Source organism: Anguilla rostrata, chromosome 11, assembly GCF_018555375.3.
Source record: "Anguilla rostrata isolate EN2019 chromosome 11, ASM1855537v3, whole genome shotgun sequence".
Taxonomy (NCBI): Eukaryota; Metazoa; Chordata; class Actinopteri; order Anguilliformes; family Anguillidae; genus Anguilla; species Anguilla rostrata.
This window is the reverse complement of record NC_057943.1, coordinates 3,805,282-3,821,469: the sequence shown is the minus strand read 5'-3', so window position 1 is coordinate 3,821,469 and position 16,188 is coordinate 3,805,282. Positions and strand designations below refer to the sequence as shown.

The following is a 16,188-nucleotide window of genomic DNA, read 5'->3' as shown; positions in this document are numbered from 1 at the left end:
GAAGTCGCAGCGGCCGCAGTCCGTCGTGCGCAGGCAGGCGTCGCATCTCCCGCAGGCGCGCCGGCTGCGCTTCTTCGGTCCGTTCTGCGCAGAGGGAGCGCAGGTCAGTGCGTGTGTGTGTGTGTGCGTGTGTGTGTGCGTACGTGTGTGTGCATGTGTGTGAGAGACAAGATGGTTACTGTGGCATGGAGGAAAATGTGAACAAGGGGAGCAGCGCTGGATCAGTTAAAAGATGTTTTTCTCTTAAAACAAAATGGTCTGATGTTTCCAGGCAGAAACTTTAAATCTGTCGCTGAATGTCCTTCCCATTTAATAAAAAAATAACAGAGAGCTGTGGGAATGCACGGGCACATTCACTGCACCGGCCATTTCTACTGGTTCATGAAGATGCATACAGGCCAACATACAGGCTAGTAGCCTTGTATGTATTGTAAAAATAAGATCAACAATGTTCTTGTATTTTGTTTTTTTTTTCAACAACTGTGGTTGAAATGTTTTTCTGTTATTATTATTATTATTATTATTACTATTATTATTAACTATTGGTGGATGTGATGAATGTGCATTTTCTGCTTGAAAAACAATAAAAAGATTAACTGAAAAATAAAACAAACACAAAGTGGTGCTTAAGTGTAGGAAAACATTCACCCTCCTTCATACTCACGTCCATGTCGTCGTTATCATCGTAATATCCGGGGTAGTCTTCCGTGTCGCTGTACTGGGGAACGGCATACGGCTGTACAAAGAGAAACTCCTTTTAGGCCCACCCATCCATCCATCCATTATTGAACTCACTTCCACTTCCGTCCATCCATCCATTATCTAACTCGCTTCCATTCATCCATCCATTATCTAACTCGCTTCCATTCATCCATCCATTATCTAACTCGCTTCCATTCATCCGTCCATTATCGCTTCCATTCATCCATCCATTATCTAACTCGCTTCCATTCATCCATCCATTATCTAACTTGCTTCCTTCCATCCATCCATTATCTAACTCGCTTCCATTCATCCACCCATTATCTAACTTGCTTCCATCCATCCATCCATTCATTATCTAACTCCCTTATTTCTGTTCAGGGTTGAGGGGAGGCTGGACCCTATCCCAGCATGCATCAGGCAGGAAGCAGAAGTGTACATGACCCAGTTAGCCAAATGGTGCACCTGTGCCATTTGTATCAATGAGCTTGTTTGTTCCTTAGCAACCAGTCCAGGGCCAACAACAGTACTCCAATAACAGCCCCCAGCAACAACCTAACAACAATCGTCTAAGCTCACCCTTAGTTTTGATACACAACGTACAACTGAATATTCAGGAATTTTAATGTACCAATCTCTTTCTGGTCAATGTAGGCTGCGTACTGATCGCGTCTCATCTTTAGTCAGATTAGGGTCATCAAACTATGTGGAAATACTGCCATTTGACAAAGAGCTGATCTGCATGAACAACTGCTTAGAGAAAATCAGTGGAACCTTCAGATTGCAAACACGGGCTTTGGAAAGACAAGATACTTTTGGGGAAGTGTAGCACACCGTTATCGGCTCAACATTGGTAGCAGACAGATCAGCAGTAGCACAACCAACAACGCGTGAGAGCTGCCCTCCAATGATGACCGTCGACCACCACCTCTACTAACACTGGACCAACCAGGGCATGTTCACAGAGTTCTCCGGACCACGACTAACATGCACAAACACAGCCCACTGACATTAACACGACACACTTCATAATCATGCACTGACTCGCTCAACAGTTTACAGCTGTGGGATTATCATTCCCCAAGCAACCACAGAATCCAGAAACGATCATGACTCTCCTTCAGACATACTGGCCATGAATGCATAAAAAAAATATATATAATAATAATTATATATATATATATATATATATATTATATATATGTATATATATATAACAGAAGGCCTGATATCAGCCCCGTTCCAAGTCTTACCGCCTCACCTTCTTAAAGCGCTTAGTCTGGCCATACTCCAGGCGCCGAGCCCTGGGCTTTCTCTAAGGAAGAGACGGCGTGAAATGGGCGTGGCAGCGACCGCAGTGAAATGGAATGACGATAATAATTTTCACCATTAGGCTGTGGTGAGCCAAATATTTAGAGCAACAGCCCCACGTGTACTTTCAAACAGAGAAAAATACCAGCGCAAGGGAAGAGAGTAGAAATTCTGAACGTAGCAACGCTGACTGTGATTTCACCCAGTTCTGTTGCAACAGATGTACTTTCTCTTTATTACATACTGGGTGTTTATTAGAGGATATAGCCATTTACAGATCGTACAGCAGTGCTTAGCAACACCCAATAATGGGAGGACTATTATCCACTGGGGGAACCAAAATCCTCCTCAGGGATTGAGAGAGGGTGAAGGAGAGAGATAGAGAGACAGATAAAGAGATGGAGGAAGAGACAGAGATATATGACAATATATGACCAAAGGTATCTAGACACCCCTTGGTCTGGAGCTGTTTTTCATGGCTTGGACTAGGCCCATTAGTTTCAGTGAAGGCAAATCTTAATGCAATGACATTCTAGACGATTCTGTATGTGCTTCTAACTTTGTGGCAGCGGTTTAGGGAAGACCCTTTCATGCTTGAGTATGACAATGCCCCTGGGCACACAGCGAGGTCCATATAGAAGTTATTTATCGAGATCAATGAAGAAGAACTTCACTGGCCTGCACAGAGCCCTGACCTCAATCCCATCCAACACCTTTCGGGATCAATTGAAAAGCCAACTGCGAGCCAGGCCAAATCGGCCAATCAGTGCCTGACCTCATCAATGCTCTTCTGGCTGAATGGAAGCAAATCTCTGCAGCAATGCTCCAACATCTAGTATAAAGCCTTCCCAGAAGAGTGAAGGTTGCTACAGGAGCAAAGGGTGGACCAACTCCATATTAAAGCCCATCATTTTGGACGGGATGTTGGCCATGTAGTGTACATAGATAGACAGACAGACAGTGTGTTGTGCCCCCCTGTCTTGTAATGTCATGTGGTGTGGAACCATGGCTGTGCCCAGCTCTCCTTATACAATAGAGACAGAACAAAGAGAAATCTCAGTGTTAGATTTGGACTCTCTTGTACATGGACTATAAACCTCATTTACACAAATACATTTCACTGTAACGACGTAATAAATTTAAAAAAACCCCCAAAAAACCAAACATCTGGCCGCACTCACCGTCACATCCTCAGCAATTTGCCTCTTTAATTTCTGCAAACAAAAAAAATGTGTTTGATTTGGCTCCCATACCTTTCTGTGTCCCAGACCTATCAGCGACACCAAACAGGCATATTAATCAACCAAAGAATTTCTGTTGACATCCCCCCCCCCACGCCCCCCACAATGGCTTAACCACTGTGGCTGTGGTTAACAACACTTCCATTTTGTCATTACATTGTTTGTTATTCACATTTCTTTTACATTGCAATTTTGTAGCTTTGCTAAGTTGTACATCTTCCTATGGTGTAATCCTCATGTATTTTGCCCATAACAGGCGTAGCTGGTTAACGAGTCAATCCCAGGTTTCCACATTTGTGGTCTCCAAGCATTTACCTCCCACCGCTGGGGCGACTGTTGGTCTAAAACGCTTTTATCCAGAGTGACTTACAACAACTGTCTTCTTCTTGTAAGTCGTCCTGGACAGAAGCACCTGCCGAATGGCTCTAATGTAATGTAATGTAATGTGCTCCCTGTGGGATGATTCGAAGTGAAGCATTCTCCTACTCACCGTCAATTTGAGTTTCCTCCCAAACTTTGATAATTTATCTGTCTTTTTCTGAAAGAAAGGGTAAAGGAAGTAGACGTTTGGTTATTTTTCTATTGTTATAAATCAGCGTTGATCATATTCTTAAAAGGCTTTACTTTTAAAAACTGCACTCACTGATGAAACGTGAACACAAAATAAAAACACAAAAGCGTAACCAATGATTAAACTCTTGAGGGAAAAGAATAAGACCATCATCACCCTCAGCCTGCCAGGCTACCACACTAGACTGTTAAAAACATGACACAAACACTGTCACAGAGGGATGAAGGTTTAAAAATCTTTAATGCTCAACTGCAGATAATTCTGCCACCGCGGCCGTAGGTCTTACCGGTGTGGTTGTGCCTTGTTCCTTCGTGTCCGATGCCCTCCCAAGCACCCACTGGCCTTGGCCGTCCTGAAAAAAGCATTACACAACAGCTCAGCCACACCACTCTCATCATCACCATCGGGTAAATCTCATCAATCGCACTTCAAACAAATTACAACATTCTGTAATTACAAAAACCGCAACGAGGTTAGTAGTGCTTACTGTCAAGGTGATTAGAGTCCGTGACAAAGAAAATAACACTGGTCAGGCTGTAGTCAAGCGAACCGGACATGCAAAGGTGTGCAGTATTTATGTATAAACGTGAGGGAACAGAAAGACAGAGGGACAGAGGGACAGAGGGACAGACTAAAAGGCTTAAGTGTAGCAGTAGTGGGGGGTTTTCCATACACGGCAAAACATTCAGTGTTAAATCAACTCTTACAGAGTAAAAATGGGTTCCTACTGGACTATATATGTACTCTGTTAAGAGCTGAATTAACACTAGATATTTTACTGCATATGTTGTGGGAGAGCAGCAAGCAAGCTCTTCAAAAAAGATTAGGTTAGCTATTAGTCTTTAGTCTGAGGCGAGAAAAGTCCAGTTCGGACAAGATGGGGGTTCATTCTATTGCGAAACACTTACATAGATGCCTGCGCTGCACTTGAATGAGGGATTTGTATGTCATATATGTATGAAAATCCACATTGCCTGTAGCACACAACACTGTTCATAAAGCAGGAACTTTCAGCATGCGAGTCTCAATAAAGTTTTGCATATTCAAACACGTTTCCATGTATTACTAACTAATCTACAAAAACACAAATTTCCTACTCTATCCCACTTCAGTAAACTTATCTGCTTCATCTAGGAGAGGGGACCCCTGTTGAAAACCCAGGGTATAGAAGATTCCAGACACAATTAAAATTCACTCTTTAACAGTTAATTGGTTGTCTATTAAAAACTGTGATACGTCATATATTAAATCCAAGAATCCAAGTTTAACTGCATAACTCTAGAAGTTTTAGTCTAGAGTCGCTGTGAAATGCAATTACTTCAATCTGAGAAGCGTTTGCACTCTTTCACCTGGCAGTAAGCATTCTTTTTTAAAATCCAAAAAACACAAATAAATAAAAACGCACGCCCAGAAGCTGAACGTGTCCCTGGATCATTCCAGTGAAATCAATCACAGAAGCCAGAATATTTGTTTTAGCTCATACATTTCCATGTTTCCAAAGCTTCCCAAAAAAGCACAGGGAATGAGTTTGGGTACAGGGATAGGTTAAGATTACAGTGTAAACTCTAGGCCTTAATGGCTCATTCGGTAAATGCAGCACTACACCTCTTGATTGCCAGATCTCTGCTGTTTATTGGGACATAATGGAATAGTATCCTCATAAAAACATGAGTCACTTTTATTTCGCTTTAACTGCAAAATACATAATTTATGCCAAATATGCAACAGTCTTAGTATTTAACTTTCTAGTTCAGTGATTAGTGTCCTCACCAAACGGCTACTGGTTTGGATGCACGAGGACCGGCGAGCAGGCGGACAGATTTCATGTGGAATGATCCTCCTGCGTCTCCATGGAGACCACCAGCCTGTACCTTGCGGATCGGACAGAGGCACTTCCTCCGGCGGCAGCGGACGGGTTTCAGGGAGGCGGGGTTTAACAGGCCGTGCCGGCAGCTGGCGCACGTGCCACAGTCCGCTGTGACCTGGCACGCCCGGCACTGCCCGCACGGCAGCCACTGTGAAGAGACGGGCAGAACCCACAGAACCCAGTCACCACTGGGCAGAACCCACAGCACCCAGTCACCGCTGGGCAGAACCCACAGAACCCAGTCACCAGCTGGGCAGAACCCACAGCACCCAGTCACCGCTGGGCAGAACCCACAGAACCCAGTCACCACTGGGTAGAACCAAAAGAACCCAGTGACCATGGGTAGAACCCAAAGAACCCAGTCACCACTGGGTAGAACCCAAAGAACCCAGTCACAGCTGGGTAGAACCTAAAGAACCCAGTGACCACTGGGTAGAACCCAAAGAACCCAGTCACCGCTGGGTAGAACCCAAAAAACCCAGTCACAGCTGGGTAGAACCAAAAGAACCCAGTGACCACTGGGTAGAACCCAAAGAACCCAGTCACCACTGGGTAGAACCCAAAGAACCCAGTCACAGCTGGGTAGAACCTAAAGAACCCAGTCACAGCTGGGTAGAACCTAAAGAACCGAGTCACCACTGGGCAGTAGCCAGTCACCGCTGGGTAGAACCCAGTCCCTGCTGGGTAGAACCCAGTCACCACTAAGCAGAAGCCAGTCATCGCTGGGTAGAACCCAAAGAACCCATTCACCACTGGGTAGAACCCAGTAAGAACTGGGAAGGACCAGATCACCATGTAGGTTTCTCCTTCTCCCACTTACAGTACCCCACTGGCTGGGGGTGTGCCCACACCTCTTTCTCTTTCTATCCATCTCTTTAGCTCTCTCGCTCCTGTAACAGAACACACACCGTGTGTGCGACGGCACTTTCATAACCTCAGCACAAGCGTTTCTTTCAACTGCCCAAACCTTTCACTTTCTATACAGCCCATAAGTGTCAGCGTGACATATCACAGAGCGGAAAGGTGAACTGAGGCTCGAACACAGCTGTGGATGGGAAACCTTACTGATAACAGCAGGGGGAGGTAGAGCCGATAGCTGAACACAGCCAGGAGCTGGCGTGCTAACGCGAGCACGCAGCACAGCTGTCAGCGCTCTTTGTCGTAAGGGGCCCCTTGGGAGGTCCTGAAGGTTGCTAGAGTGGGCTCAGATTAAAATCAGGAGCAAAGGCGGGGGGGGGGGAGGAACACAGGCGTCCCATACAAGTGCAGTCAGCTGTACTGAAGATGAAAGAGTTTCAGAACTGAAACACGGCTAGCAGCTAGTTAGCGGAGTTTCACATTTCAGCAGTGAAGCCACAGCAGTCGCAATAAAATTACGCATTTAAAGCTAAACAAATTTCCAGCATCACGGTTGTCCACTCGTACATCTTATGGGTACTTCTCTGGAATGCCCAAATCATACATTTTTGTGAAACTGGGAAAGTGGACATTGCCAAGGGAATTAGACAACAATGTAGTAACCCAGTACACTTTAATATGAGCGCCAGGTCTTGTCCTACAGCCCTTCCAAAAATTTAGGACTGCATGAATTTGGCTTTGACCTCAGTGACAAAACATCTGTCATCACTGAGCCAGTGTCAGAGTATGAACTCTACTCTCGGGTTTTCCCTGCTGGTCAAACTAGGAACATTCCAATCATTATAATGACACAGACCTAAATCAAAAGTACTCCAATTATACAGAAGCATCTGGAACATCCCCAGTTGTACACGACTTGCATGACTGTGAGACTCTCGACGCAGCGTGAAAATTCAGCGCTCGACTGAAACTGACCGAATCAGCCGAGCGACACTTTGCCTTGAGGGATCTGGAAAGGGTGCGTTCAGACCCTCTACTCGCCATCTCACTGCCTACATGTGACCTGGTTTTTACTGCCCCTCACCCCCCCCCACCCGCCCAGCCCTCAGCGCATACAAAGCACAAACCCCACGACAGCTCCAAAACATGGCACCAAAAGCATGCTGCAGACTGCCATACACAGTGCCCTCATGCCCGAGATCTTACAAATCCCAACCCACCGGGTGGCACTTCAGTACAGTAAATTCCGGGCATTAGCATATTCACCCTCGGGTGTGAACATCAACACAGCAGCGCGAGCCACACAGCACTGGTCTGTATTCACCACAGAACAAGCACGGCACAGGCAATGAGAATTTCAACATCTAAATAAAATACATTTAGCAGACGCTCTCATCCAGAGCGACTTTCTTGCACAACATAGTATCCATTTACACAGCTGGATATTTCTACTGAAGCAGTGCAGGTTAAGCGGATTGCTCAAGAGCAAAACAGCACGGTGCGCTACCTGGGAGTTGAACCCGCAACCTTTAGGTTACAAACCCAATTCCTTCCTTTGCCCAAGGAGGCCTTGATCAGTAGGCCCATTTGGAGGACCTACGAATGACCAATCCTGACCCAAGACCAGAATATTCGGCCAGGAGGACAGGCATGCTCCTAAACACGAACAAGCAATCATTGGACACCATGGCTGCCAACTGAATTTAAGCGGTTGAGAAATAAGCAACTGAAAAACATCCTGTGGTCGAGATGGGCATTAACATGATTAACCTCAGGTGCAAACATCTACACTGGTTTCTATTCACCACAGAACAAGCACGGCACAGGCAATGAGAATTTCAACAGCTAAAATTTCTACACCATTTATTCAAAAGCACGTACAGCACAGGCAGGAAACCCCCCCTACCCCCCACCCCACCCTACCCCCATGGGAAAGAAGACAGAAACCCCAGGAGATGAAGAGCGCCATGCACACACAAGGGGGAAATGGCGGATGGACAAGCAGGAGAGCACATGCAGGCAGGCAGACGTGCTGAACGGGTGTGGGGCGGAAACGGACGGGCGTGGGGAGCGCTACCTTCCTGAAGACGATGTTTCGGGGGGCTTCCAGCTTCTTCTCGGCTACAGAAGCGGAAAGCGAAAACGTAAACCGCCAACTGAGGCAACGAGACATCTCAGACATCGACTGGCACGACGGCTTTAACTGCTCTCTTAATTCCTGCGTACGAACACACACACATCTAAAGTAGCTAAATTAGCGAAACTGAAACGTACGCGTGCATTTTGGACAGTAGGATTTCTGGTCAGGTCTCCTGAACACCATGCCTGGGTACGAGCAGCCACACTTGGAACAGCCACTGAAATGAGAGGGGGAAAAAAATGTTTTTTTTTTCATTAAAAAAAAATCAGTTAAACAGAAAAGAACTGCTGCTGAAAATCAAAACACATCGCTGTTTATTTATCAAATGTCTGTAATCTGCGCTTATGTATTTATAATCACGGCTCAAAGCTTTCAAGATGAACTCTAATTGTTATTAAATATATATATGGATTTTTTTCTTTCTTTTTTCACGTAAGGTGGCTTAACTTAGTTGTCCTTTTGTAAGCATCTGAATAGTGTATATATATATATATATTTATTTTATATTATATTATATATTATATTGAATATATACATTTATTCTTCATTTATTACTATTCTTACTTAATTTTTTCTAATGTTACTGTTTCGTATCATTTTGTCTGTTTGTTTGATTTTATGTCTCACTATACAAGCTTGTATGTATTGCATGTACTTTATGTTTGGACCCCAGGAAGATTAGCTGCACACTGTGTATTGCTAATGGGGACCCTAAATAAATAAATAAATAAATCACAGTTTCCCCCACAGACGGCGCACGCGGAGGGAACCATAGCGGTCAGTTATACGGCTATGGTTACTATGGGATACGGCCGCTCTGCTACTCACTACACGAGCGGTCCAGCCGATCCAGCGTAGCTGGTAGGCCCTTCCTCCCCATTGGACGGCGAGTTGGGGTCTAGGGAGTGCGAGATGGGCAGGGATCGCGGGGAGTGCTTGGACACCGGCAGCGAGAAGGCGGGGGAGGACTTGAGGTTGTCCTGGGCGGTGCGGGGGTCTCTTTCGGGGCTGAGGGCAGGGCCGAGGGGGGCGAGGGAGGAGTCCAGCCAGGCCGGGGACAGCCGGGGGAAGAGGAGCTCCCGGCTGGGGGTGTCGGGGGCGCTGAGGCGCTGGGGGGAGAACTCCCCGAACTGGAGGGCGGGGGCGCTGGCGGGCCGGCGGACGGGCGTCACGGCGACGGCGAGGGCGAGCGGGGAGGCGCGCACCAGGCGCGGGGGGGAGCAGAAGGAGCTGGGGGACTGGGGGAGGGGGGCGGCGCGGCGGCCTGCTGCTGGGGCGTGAGGAGAGGCCGCTGGGGGTGGCGGCCTGGCTGTGGGGGTGAGGAGAGGCCGCTGGGGGGTGGCGGCCTGGCTGTGGGGGGTGTGGCTCCGCTCGGGGTGCCCGTCTTCTCCGAGGAGAAGCTGCGCTCGGACGGCGTCCCGTCCTCCGTGGAGGCGGCGTGGTCTCCTTCGCACGCTGCGGGGTTATGGGGGGGGGGGGGGGGTGTGCGGGGGGGACATGAGAGACGGTGAGATACGAGAAATCAGAAACACTGTATTCAGTAACCAGAGATTCATTTCCAATTATGTTCATGGAATTCTAATTAAGTCAATAATCAATTGTAAAAATGTCTCATGGGATCAATCATAATAGCATGCCTTTGGTGCACATTATTCAGAGAGTAGAAATTTTTTGTTAAAACACATAAGTGGTCAATACTTTATTTTTTTTTTTTTGTTTTGAGTCAATCCAGGCAGAAGCAAACGATAGGATAAAAAAAACCAGATAAACCCTGATCATGGTGATGTCACTCGGACCCTTCCCAAAACGTGTGTGAGGCAGGACAGACAGATATTTACCCAAAATGTATGTTCTTTACAAAAAAAGAAAAAGGAAAAAATCATAAGTATGCATATACAACATTCTGTATGAATAGTAAGTCATTTTGCTGTTCAGAAGTACAGGCAGTTGCTGCGGCACAGGTTAAGAGACAGGTGCTGCTGCACAGGTTAAGAGACAGGTGCTGCTGCACAGGTTAAGAGACAGGTGCTGCTGCACAGGTTAAGAGACAGGTGCTGCTGCTGCACAGGTTAAGAGACAGGTGCTGCTGCACAGGTTAAGAGGCAGGTGCTGCTGCACAGGTTAAGAGGCAGGTGCTGCTGCACAGGTTAAGAGGCAGGTGCTGCTGCACAGGTTAAGAGACAGGTGCTGCTGCACAGGTTAAGAGACAGGTGCTGCTGCACAGGTTAAGAGGCAGGTGCTGCTGCACAGGTTAAGAGGCAGGTGCTGCTGCACAGGTTAAGAGACAGGTGCTGCTGCACAGGTTAAGAGGCAGGTGTTGTGTCACACAGGTACGTACCCTTCTCCTCAGTCTGACGGAACCCTCTTCCAGAAACAGGCCAGACTTGTACTCAAAGTTGGTGATGTCAACAGACCCCGCCAGGAGTTTCATCAGCTCGATCTTACTTCGGACACGTTCGCCACGGGGACTGGGGGGGGGACAGCAGTGTAAATTACTCCCTTTTCATTTTGCATATGAGTGTACACAATATGAATATGACTAACAAAATATTGTATTATTTATTCATATCAAATAGGCACAATAGGCCTATGTCACTGCTTTTTGAGTCCTTTCAACTTTGCTAAGGTAACACTCAGTTGAGTAGGCTTTTTGAAAAAGTGTTTTTTCAAAACTATTAAGTCCGTGTCGTAGAACTCCACTGCTTTCAATTGCCAGTAGCAAACTGTAAATTACAAATCTGGAAAGAAATTAGCTCAGTATTTCTCGCCCTTCAACCCACATTTCAAAAATAGGAGGCGCCAGTGAGCTCATATAAGATACCAAAACAACCAACGTCACGTCGGATATCACTCTACCTCATGTAGTACGTGTCGGTCTTGCTAAAGGGGGGCTAGCCTGTGTGTAGCGGCTTGGCGGGTACCTCATGTAGTACGTGTCAGTCTTGCTAAAGGGGGGCTAGCCTGTGTGTAGCGGCTTGGCGAGTACCTCATGTAGCACGTGTCGGTCTTGCTAAAGGGGGGCTAGCCTGTGTGTAGCGGCTTGGCGGGTACCTCATGTAGTACGTGTCGGTCTTGCTAAAGGGGGGCTAGCCTGTGTGTAGCGGCTTGGCGGGTACCTCATGTAGTACGTGTCGGTCTTGCCCATGCTGAATCCGGAACGGCGGAAAACCTCTCTGCGCTTCCAGCCCTCGCCCAGCAGGGGGCAGTCCACCCACTTCTCACCGAGCGCCGTCCTCCGCCGCCTTCGCCTGGGGGTGCCGCTGAGAAACAAGAGCAGGGTCGCGGCTATCAACCAAGAGGCCAGCTTTAGATTCTCCACCTCAGGATCGGATGTAATGTCGCCCCCTACTGATATGTATGATTTTCGCTCAAAAAGTAAGTCTCCCCATTGGACTTTGACAGCAAAAATAAAATACTTCCACTTAAATATTTATGTTAACTCCGTGCATTATATTAGATAATAAAAAAAATCACTTATTATTTTTCCGAGGTAAAATATTTTTCTCCCATCACACAGACAAATATATGAAAGAATTTTTATTTAATTTTTGTTATTAATTTTAGCCAATGTCTGCGCTATCCTCGTTGTACTCGAATTTAGCCATGTGACCAAGGACACAACTGAGCATGTCTGTTGAGCGAAAAAATGGTACTTCCTGGTTCCAATGTGCTCCCCATAGGTTTCTATTGCTGTCGCTGTCTCTACATATTATACACTCTAAGCCATCAACAGCCCATCCATCCTGTCGAGGAATAAAATAATCCACACCGAATTTCGCTCGGTACTTTCAAAATGCGATGCGTTGTTTATTCATGTGGCATGGAGAGAATACATATTAACTCTCTGCGATCCTCTGACTAACAAAGGTTTTCTGTCTCTCTTCATCGTTCAAGACTAGTCCACACTCGTATTTTTTCCTTTCTTTTCTCTTTCCCTAAAAGCTAGAATTTTACACAGCTGTTGTGTAGAGCCTAAAACCCCTTTATTTTCAACCTTGAATACCTCTGAACCTGGATTTCCTGCACCACACCTCAGTTTCATGCAAGACTACCAAACTCTACGTGGTGCGATAGCACGGAACTGCAGGGGTTATCCATGCATCCCAGAGGCTACGCTCCTAAGGAAACCCTTCGCACAGACAAAACTGAATACAACATCTCTATCAGTATCAGTTTCCATGAGGAATGTGAAATGCACAAACACACCAGCCTCGTTACAACGTGTAACTGAATCTGAGACAAGACATCTGGGGGCGGGGTTTACAGGCTCAGCTGACATATTTGAAAATAAACTGCAAAGCAACGAGACACAAGCCAAAGTGTCAAACCATTATCGGCATTCCTCGGGCTGAGCCCTGTGACGTACTTTTAAACACATAACCGCAGTGTTTATAATCCAGTTCTTATACTCACAATTCACAAAAAATACGTACGAACACATTTGATCGTAAACTGCATGCAAGAACATTTCCAGGCGCATTCATAATTTTTATTCTTATTTGTATTTGTTCATGGCTGTTTCCTTTTGTTAATCACATGAACAGGATTGCGCATAATATTTACAAACAGTCAGCATTCCTCATCTCATACACCTGGGATACGCACGGAAACAAAGGTCTGCACATGTGACGTGAATCACATATTGGTTTTTGTAGGAAAGTTTTAAAGAAAAAAAGTAAGAATAATTTAAGAAAAGTTTTGTGAATGAGGCCCAATGAAACAACAAGTTCTTAATGAGGGAGAAGACTAATACTCAACAATGAAGGTTGAGGTTTTTTTGCAAGCGATACTGTTCCGGAAAGATCTTCTGACAATATTAGCGACGCGAAAACAAGAGCGAAAAAGGGGAGGAGCTTACAGAGTACTGCCGAAGCCCTTCGTCTGCTTCCTGTCCCCGTCTCCGGCCGCACCCTCCTCCTTGCTCCCGTTGACCTGCAAGGACACGTCGGGGTCGGTGCTCTGGCCGTCTTCGTCGTCCTCCTCTTCATCATCCTCCAGCGGCTCCAGCCAGTCTCCGGGGGGGTCCTCGGGCTCGCCCCCCGCTGCCGTGCCCTCGTGCGCTCGTCGCTTGGCGCCCGCCGGGGACACCGGGCATTCTGGGATGGGGTTCTGCCCCTCCCCCGCCTCCACCGCTTGGCGCGCGCGTCCGTCTGCCCGGGCGTCTCCTCCCCCCCCCATGCCCCCCTCCCCCCTCCCTCTCTTCTCCTCCAGCAGATCCGGCGCTCCGTCCTTCATTTCCGAATCCCGGCGTCTGCCCTCCAGGCCCCCGCGGCCTTCAGCACGCTCATGCACCCTCAGGGCCCCGTTTGCGATAGGCCGAACAACAGTCTTGCGGACAGCAAACCACAACACGGGTTGCAAGCGAACGGGTCTCGCTTTAGCACGAACAAACAAAAGGCAACACGAGTCCACCTTCAGCATACGACACCGCCCACACGCAGTCCCCTTCGCGTACGCAAAACCGCTCCTCCGTCTAGTCCCCTTCAGCGACTACAAACACCGCCAACACGAGTCCCCTTCAGCGATCACCAACAACGCCAACGACGATGTCCCCCTCCGCCTAAACACCTGCCACCGGTCCCGCTTCACGCCATGACACCCCACCACTCCTCTCCTCAGCGATACAACACCGCCTCATCGAATCCCCTCGCCTCAGCCCCGGCCTTCAGCACGCCATCCCCTCAGCCGGTTCACACCGCCAACAGAGTCCCCTTCAGCGATACAAACAACCGCCAACACGAGTCCCCTTCAGCGATACGAACAACCGCCAACACGCTCAACCGTCCAGCCGCCAACAAGAGTCCCCTTCAGCGATACGAACAACCGCCAAATCGCTCGACAGCCCAGCCGCCAACACGAGTCCCCTTCAGCGATACGAACAACCGCCAAATCGCTTGCCTTTCCTCAAGGTCGCTCCTGCGGGCTCCTTACTCACGGACCGTTTCCCACGTCATATTTAACGTGAAATCAACATCGTTGCCCCTCCTTTAAGTTACAGATGTTGCAGATGTTCAGGCCACTTCAAATTATTCTTCAAATCCCAAATCTTCAGGGGACTTCATCTAACCTGATGAAAAAGAAAAAAAAAACATTTTATAATTTGCCTGCTGCACAACAGAGCTAAAATATGAAATGGCTAGCTGCTCGTCAATTTTGTACTTAAAAGACAAACTTTTAAAAAGTCATGCTACAAGTTATCACATATCACATGCATTGTCATGCATTCATTGCCCCACATTAAGGTAGTACTTATACAAATGCATGCAACAGAGTTGTGAGTACACATTTGCATTTTTAAGAAGTCAACAGATTTGTTATCACATTTTTGGGTAACATTACAATTAAGCCCAATGGTGGAGTGGCACGTAAATCATCTTTAACGTTTCAGATTTTTTCGGAATTCTTACACAATATTTTTTCAGGTGCGTGTGTGATGCACAATAATTTCCAAAATGTAGAATTTTAAGGAGCAACCACGGACGAATTGCACTCATTAAATACACACCACCGAAGTTAACGTCTAATATTCGTATTATTATAGCAGGGTGAGCTGATGAAATTATCATATTCCACAGCAATTATTTTAGTAATTACCATAGAATTTATTGTTATAAATTTGGCATCCAACGTGGAGGTGAACACATCAAATCCCCACCCTAATTTGGAACGTCCAGTTGCATGCAACCGCAGCCACAACCCCACCGCCGATTTCGAAGAACGAAGGCGTCCACGGTTCTCCACCGAAACGCAAGCAGATTCTCTCCGCGCCGCAGACCACAGCTATGCTCACATCGAGCGAAATCGGAGGAAGACCTTTCATCTCGCGGCTTTCACATGCAGTCTGTTGGCACCCGCTCGACCAGCAGGGGTCGCTAGAGAGCAATGAAACCCCAACAACTAACCGACATATTGAACCCTCTCGTACCCTGGGAGACACAAGCGCCAATCTCGCATTGCCCCACCGAGCAACCAGCCAGTCGGCACTGGCACGGTCCAATCTGAGACCGTGAGCCTCATCCAGGTACCTTAACCGACTGACCCACCCAGCAGCCCATAATGACATACTTTAAATAATAAGTGTTGTTACCCAGGTATCTTCAGGGGGGGGGTTTTTTGAGCACACAGTTTCATATTTTTTCCGCACTCATTTCATATAGTTTTTTTATGAGTGTGCGATTATGGACCTCCTACAGAACACGGAACCCCCTACGGACCCCCTACAGAACTCGGACCCCCCCCTACGGACCCCCTACAGAACACAGACCCCCCTACGGACCCCCTACAGAACCGACCCCCTACGGAACCCCCTACAGAACACGGACCCCCCTACGGACCCCCTACAGAACCCGGACCCCCTACAGAACCTGGACCCCCCTACGGACCCCCTACAGAACTCACACTCTGCTGGGGTGATTGGGGTCAAAATTGGCTTACTGTCACTCTTTTTAAAAAATACAACAATATACCGAATTTGCCATTTACAAAATACTACATATAT

General features: G+C 47.2%; 2 protein-coding genes across 2 annotated transcripts in view; both read right to left on the bottom strand.

The window, feature by feature from the left end:
* The window catches only part of mbd1a (methyl-CpG binding domain protein 1a), a 17,759-nt gene extending 7,626 nt beyond the window's left edge, over positions 1–10,133 (bottom strand). Inside the window, exons 1-10 of the mRNA XM_064300575.1 lie at positions 9,519–10,133; positions 8,825–8,907; positions 8,628–8,671; positions 5,697–5,840; positions 4,112–4,177; positions 3,745–3,792; positions 3,195–3,227; positions 1,964–2,017; positions 665–736; positions 1–84 (exon numbers count right to left, since the gene is read on the bottom strand). The exon at positions 1–84 is cut by the window's left edge and continues 81 nt beyond it. Of these exons, the coding sequence (XP_064156645.1) occupies positions 1–84; positions 665–736; positions 1,964–2,017; positions 3,195–3,227; positions 3,745–3,792; positions 4,112–4,177; positions 5,697–5,840; positions 8,628–8,671; positions 8,825–8,873 (594 nt within the window). The 5' untranslated portion in view covers positions 8,874–8,907; positions 9,519–10,133. The remainder of the gene's footprint in view (positions 85–664; positions 737–1,963; positions 2,018–3,194; positions 3,228–3,744; positions 3,793–4,111; positions 4,178–5,696; positions 5,841–8,627; positions 8,672–8,824; positions 8,908–9,518) is intronic.
* LOC135235261 (methyl-CpG-binding domain protein 2-like) lies at positions 10,008–13,995 on the bottom strand. Its single transcript, XM_064300578.1, has 4 exons — positions 13,549–13,995; positions 11,807–11,950; positions 11,019–11,158; positions 10,008–10,136 (listed from the first exon to the last, which is right to left on the bottom strand). Coding segments are annotated over exons 1-4 (663 nt in total). The 5' UTR covers positions 13,926–13,995; the 3' UTR covers positions 10,008–10,134.
* Positions 13,996–16,188: the final 2,193 nt, after the last annotated feature.

Bases quoted from the DNA above. Each gene is read 5' to 3' on its own strand.
- LOC135235261 (XM_064300578.1), bottom strand. From the start codon at position 13,925: ATGAAGGACGGAGCGCCGGATCTGCTGGAGGAGAAGAGAGGGAGGGGG. The intron at 11,951-13,548 runs GTAAGCTCCTCC...CTTGTTTCTCAG, and splicing joins AAGGGCTTCGGCAGTACTCT to CGGCACCCCCAGGCGAAGGC. The intron at 11,159-11,806 runs GTACCCGCCAAG...TCCCCCCCCCAG, and splicing joins ACCGACACGTACTACATGAG to TCCCCGTGGCGAACGTGTCC.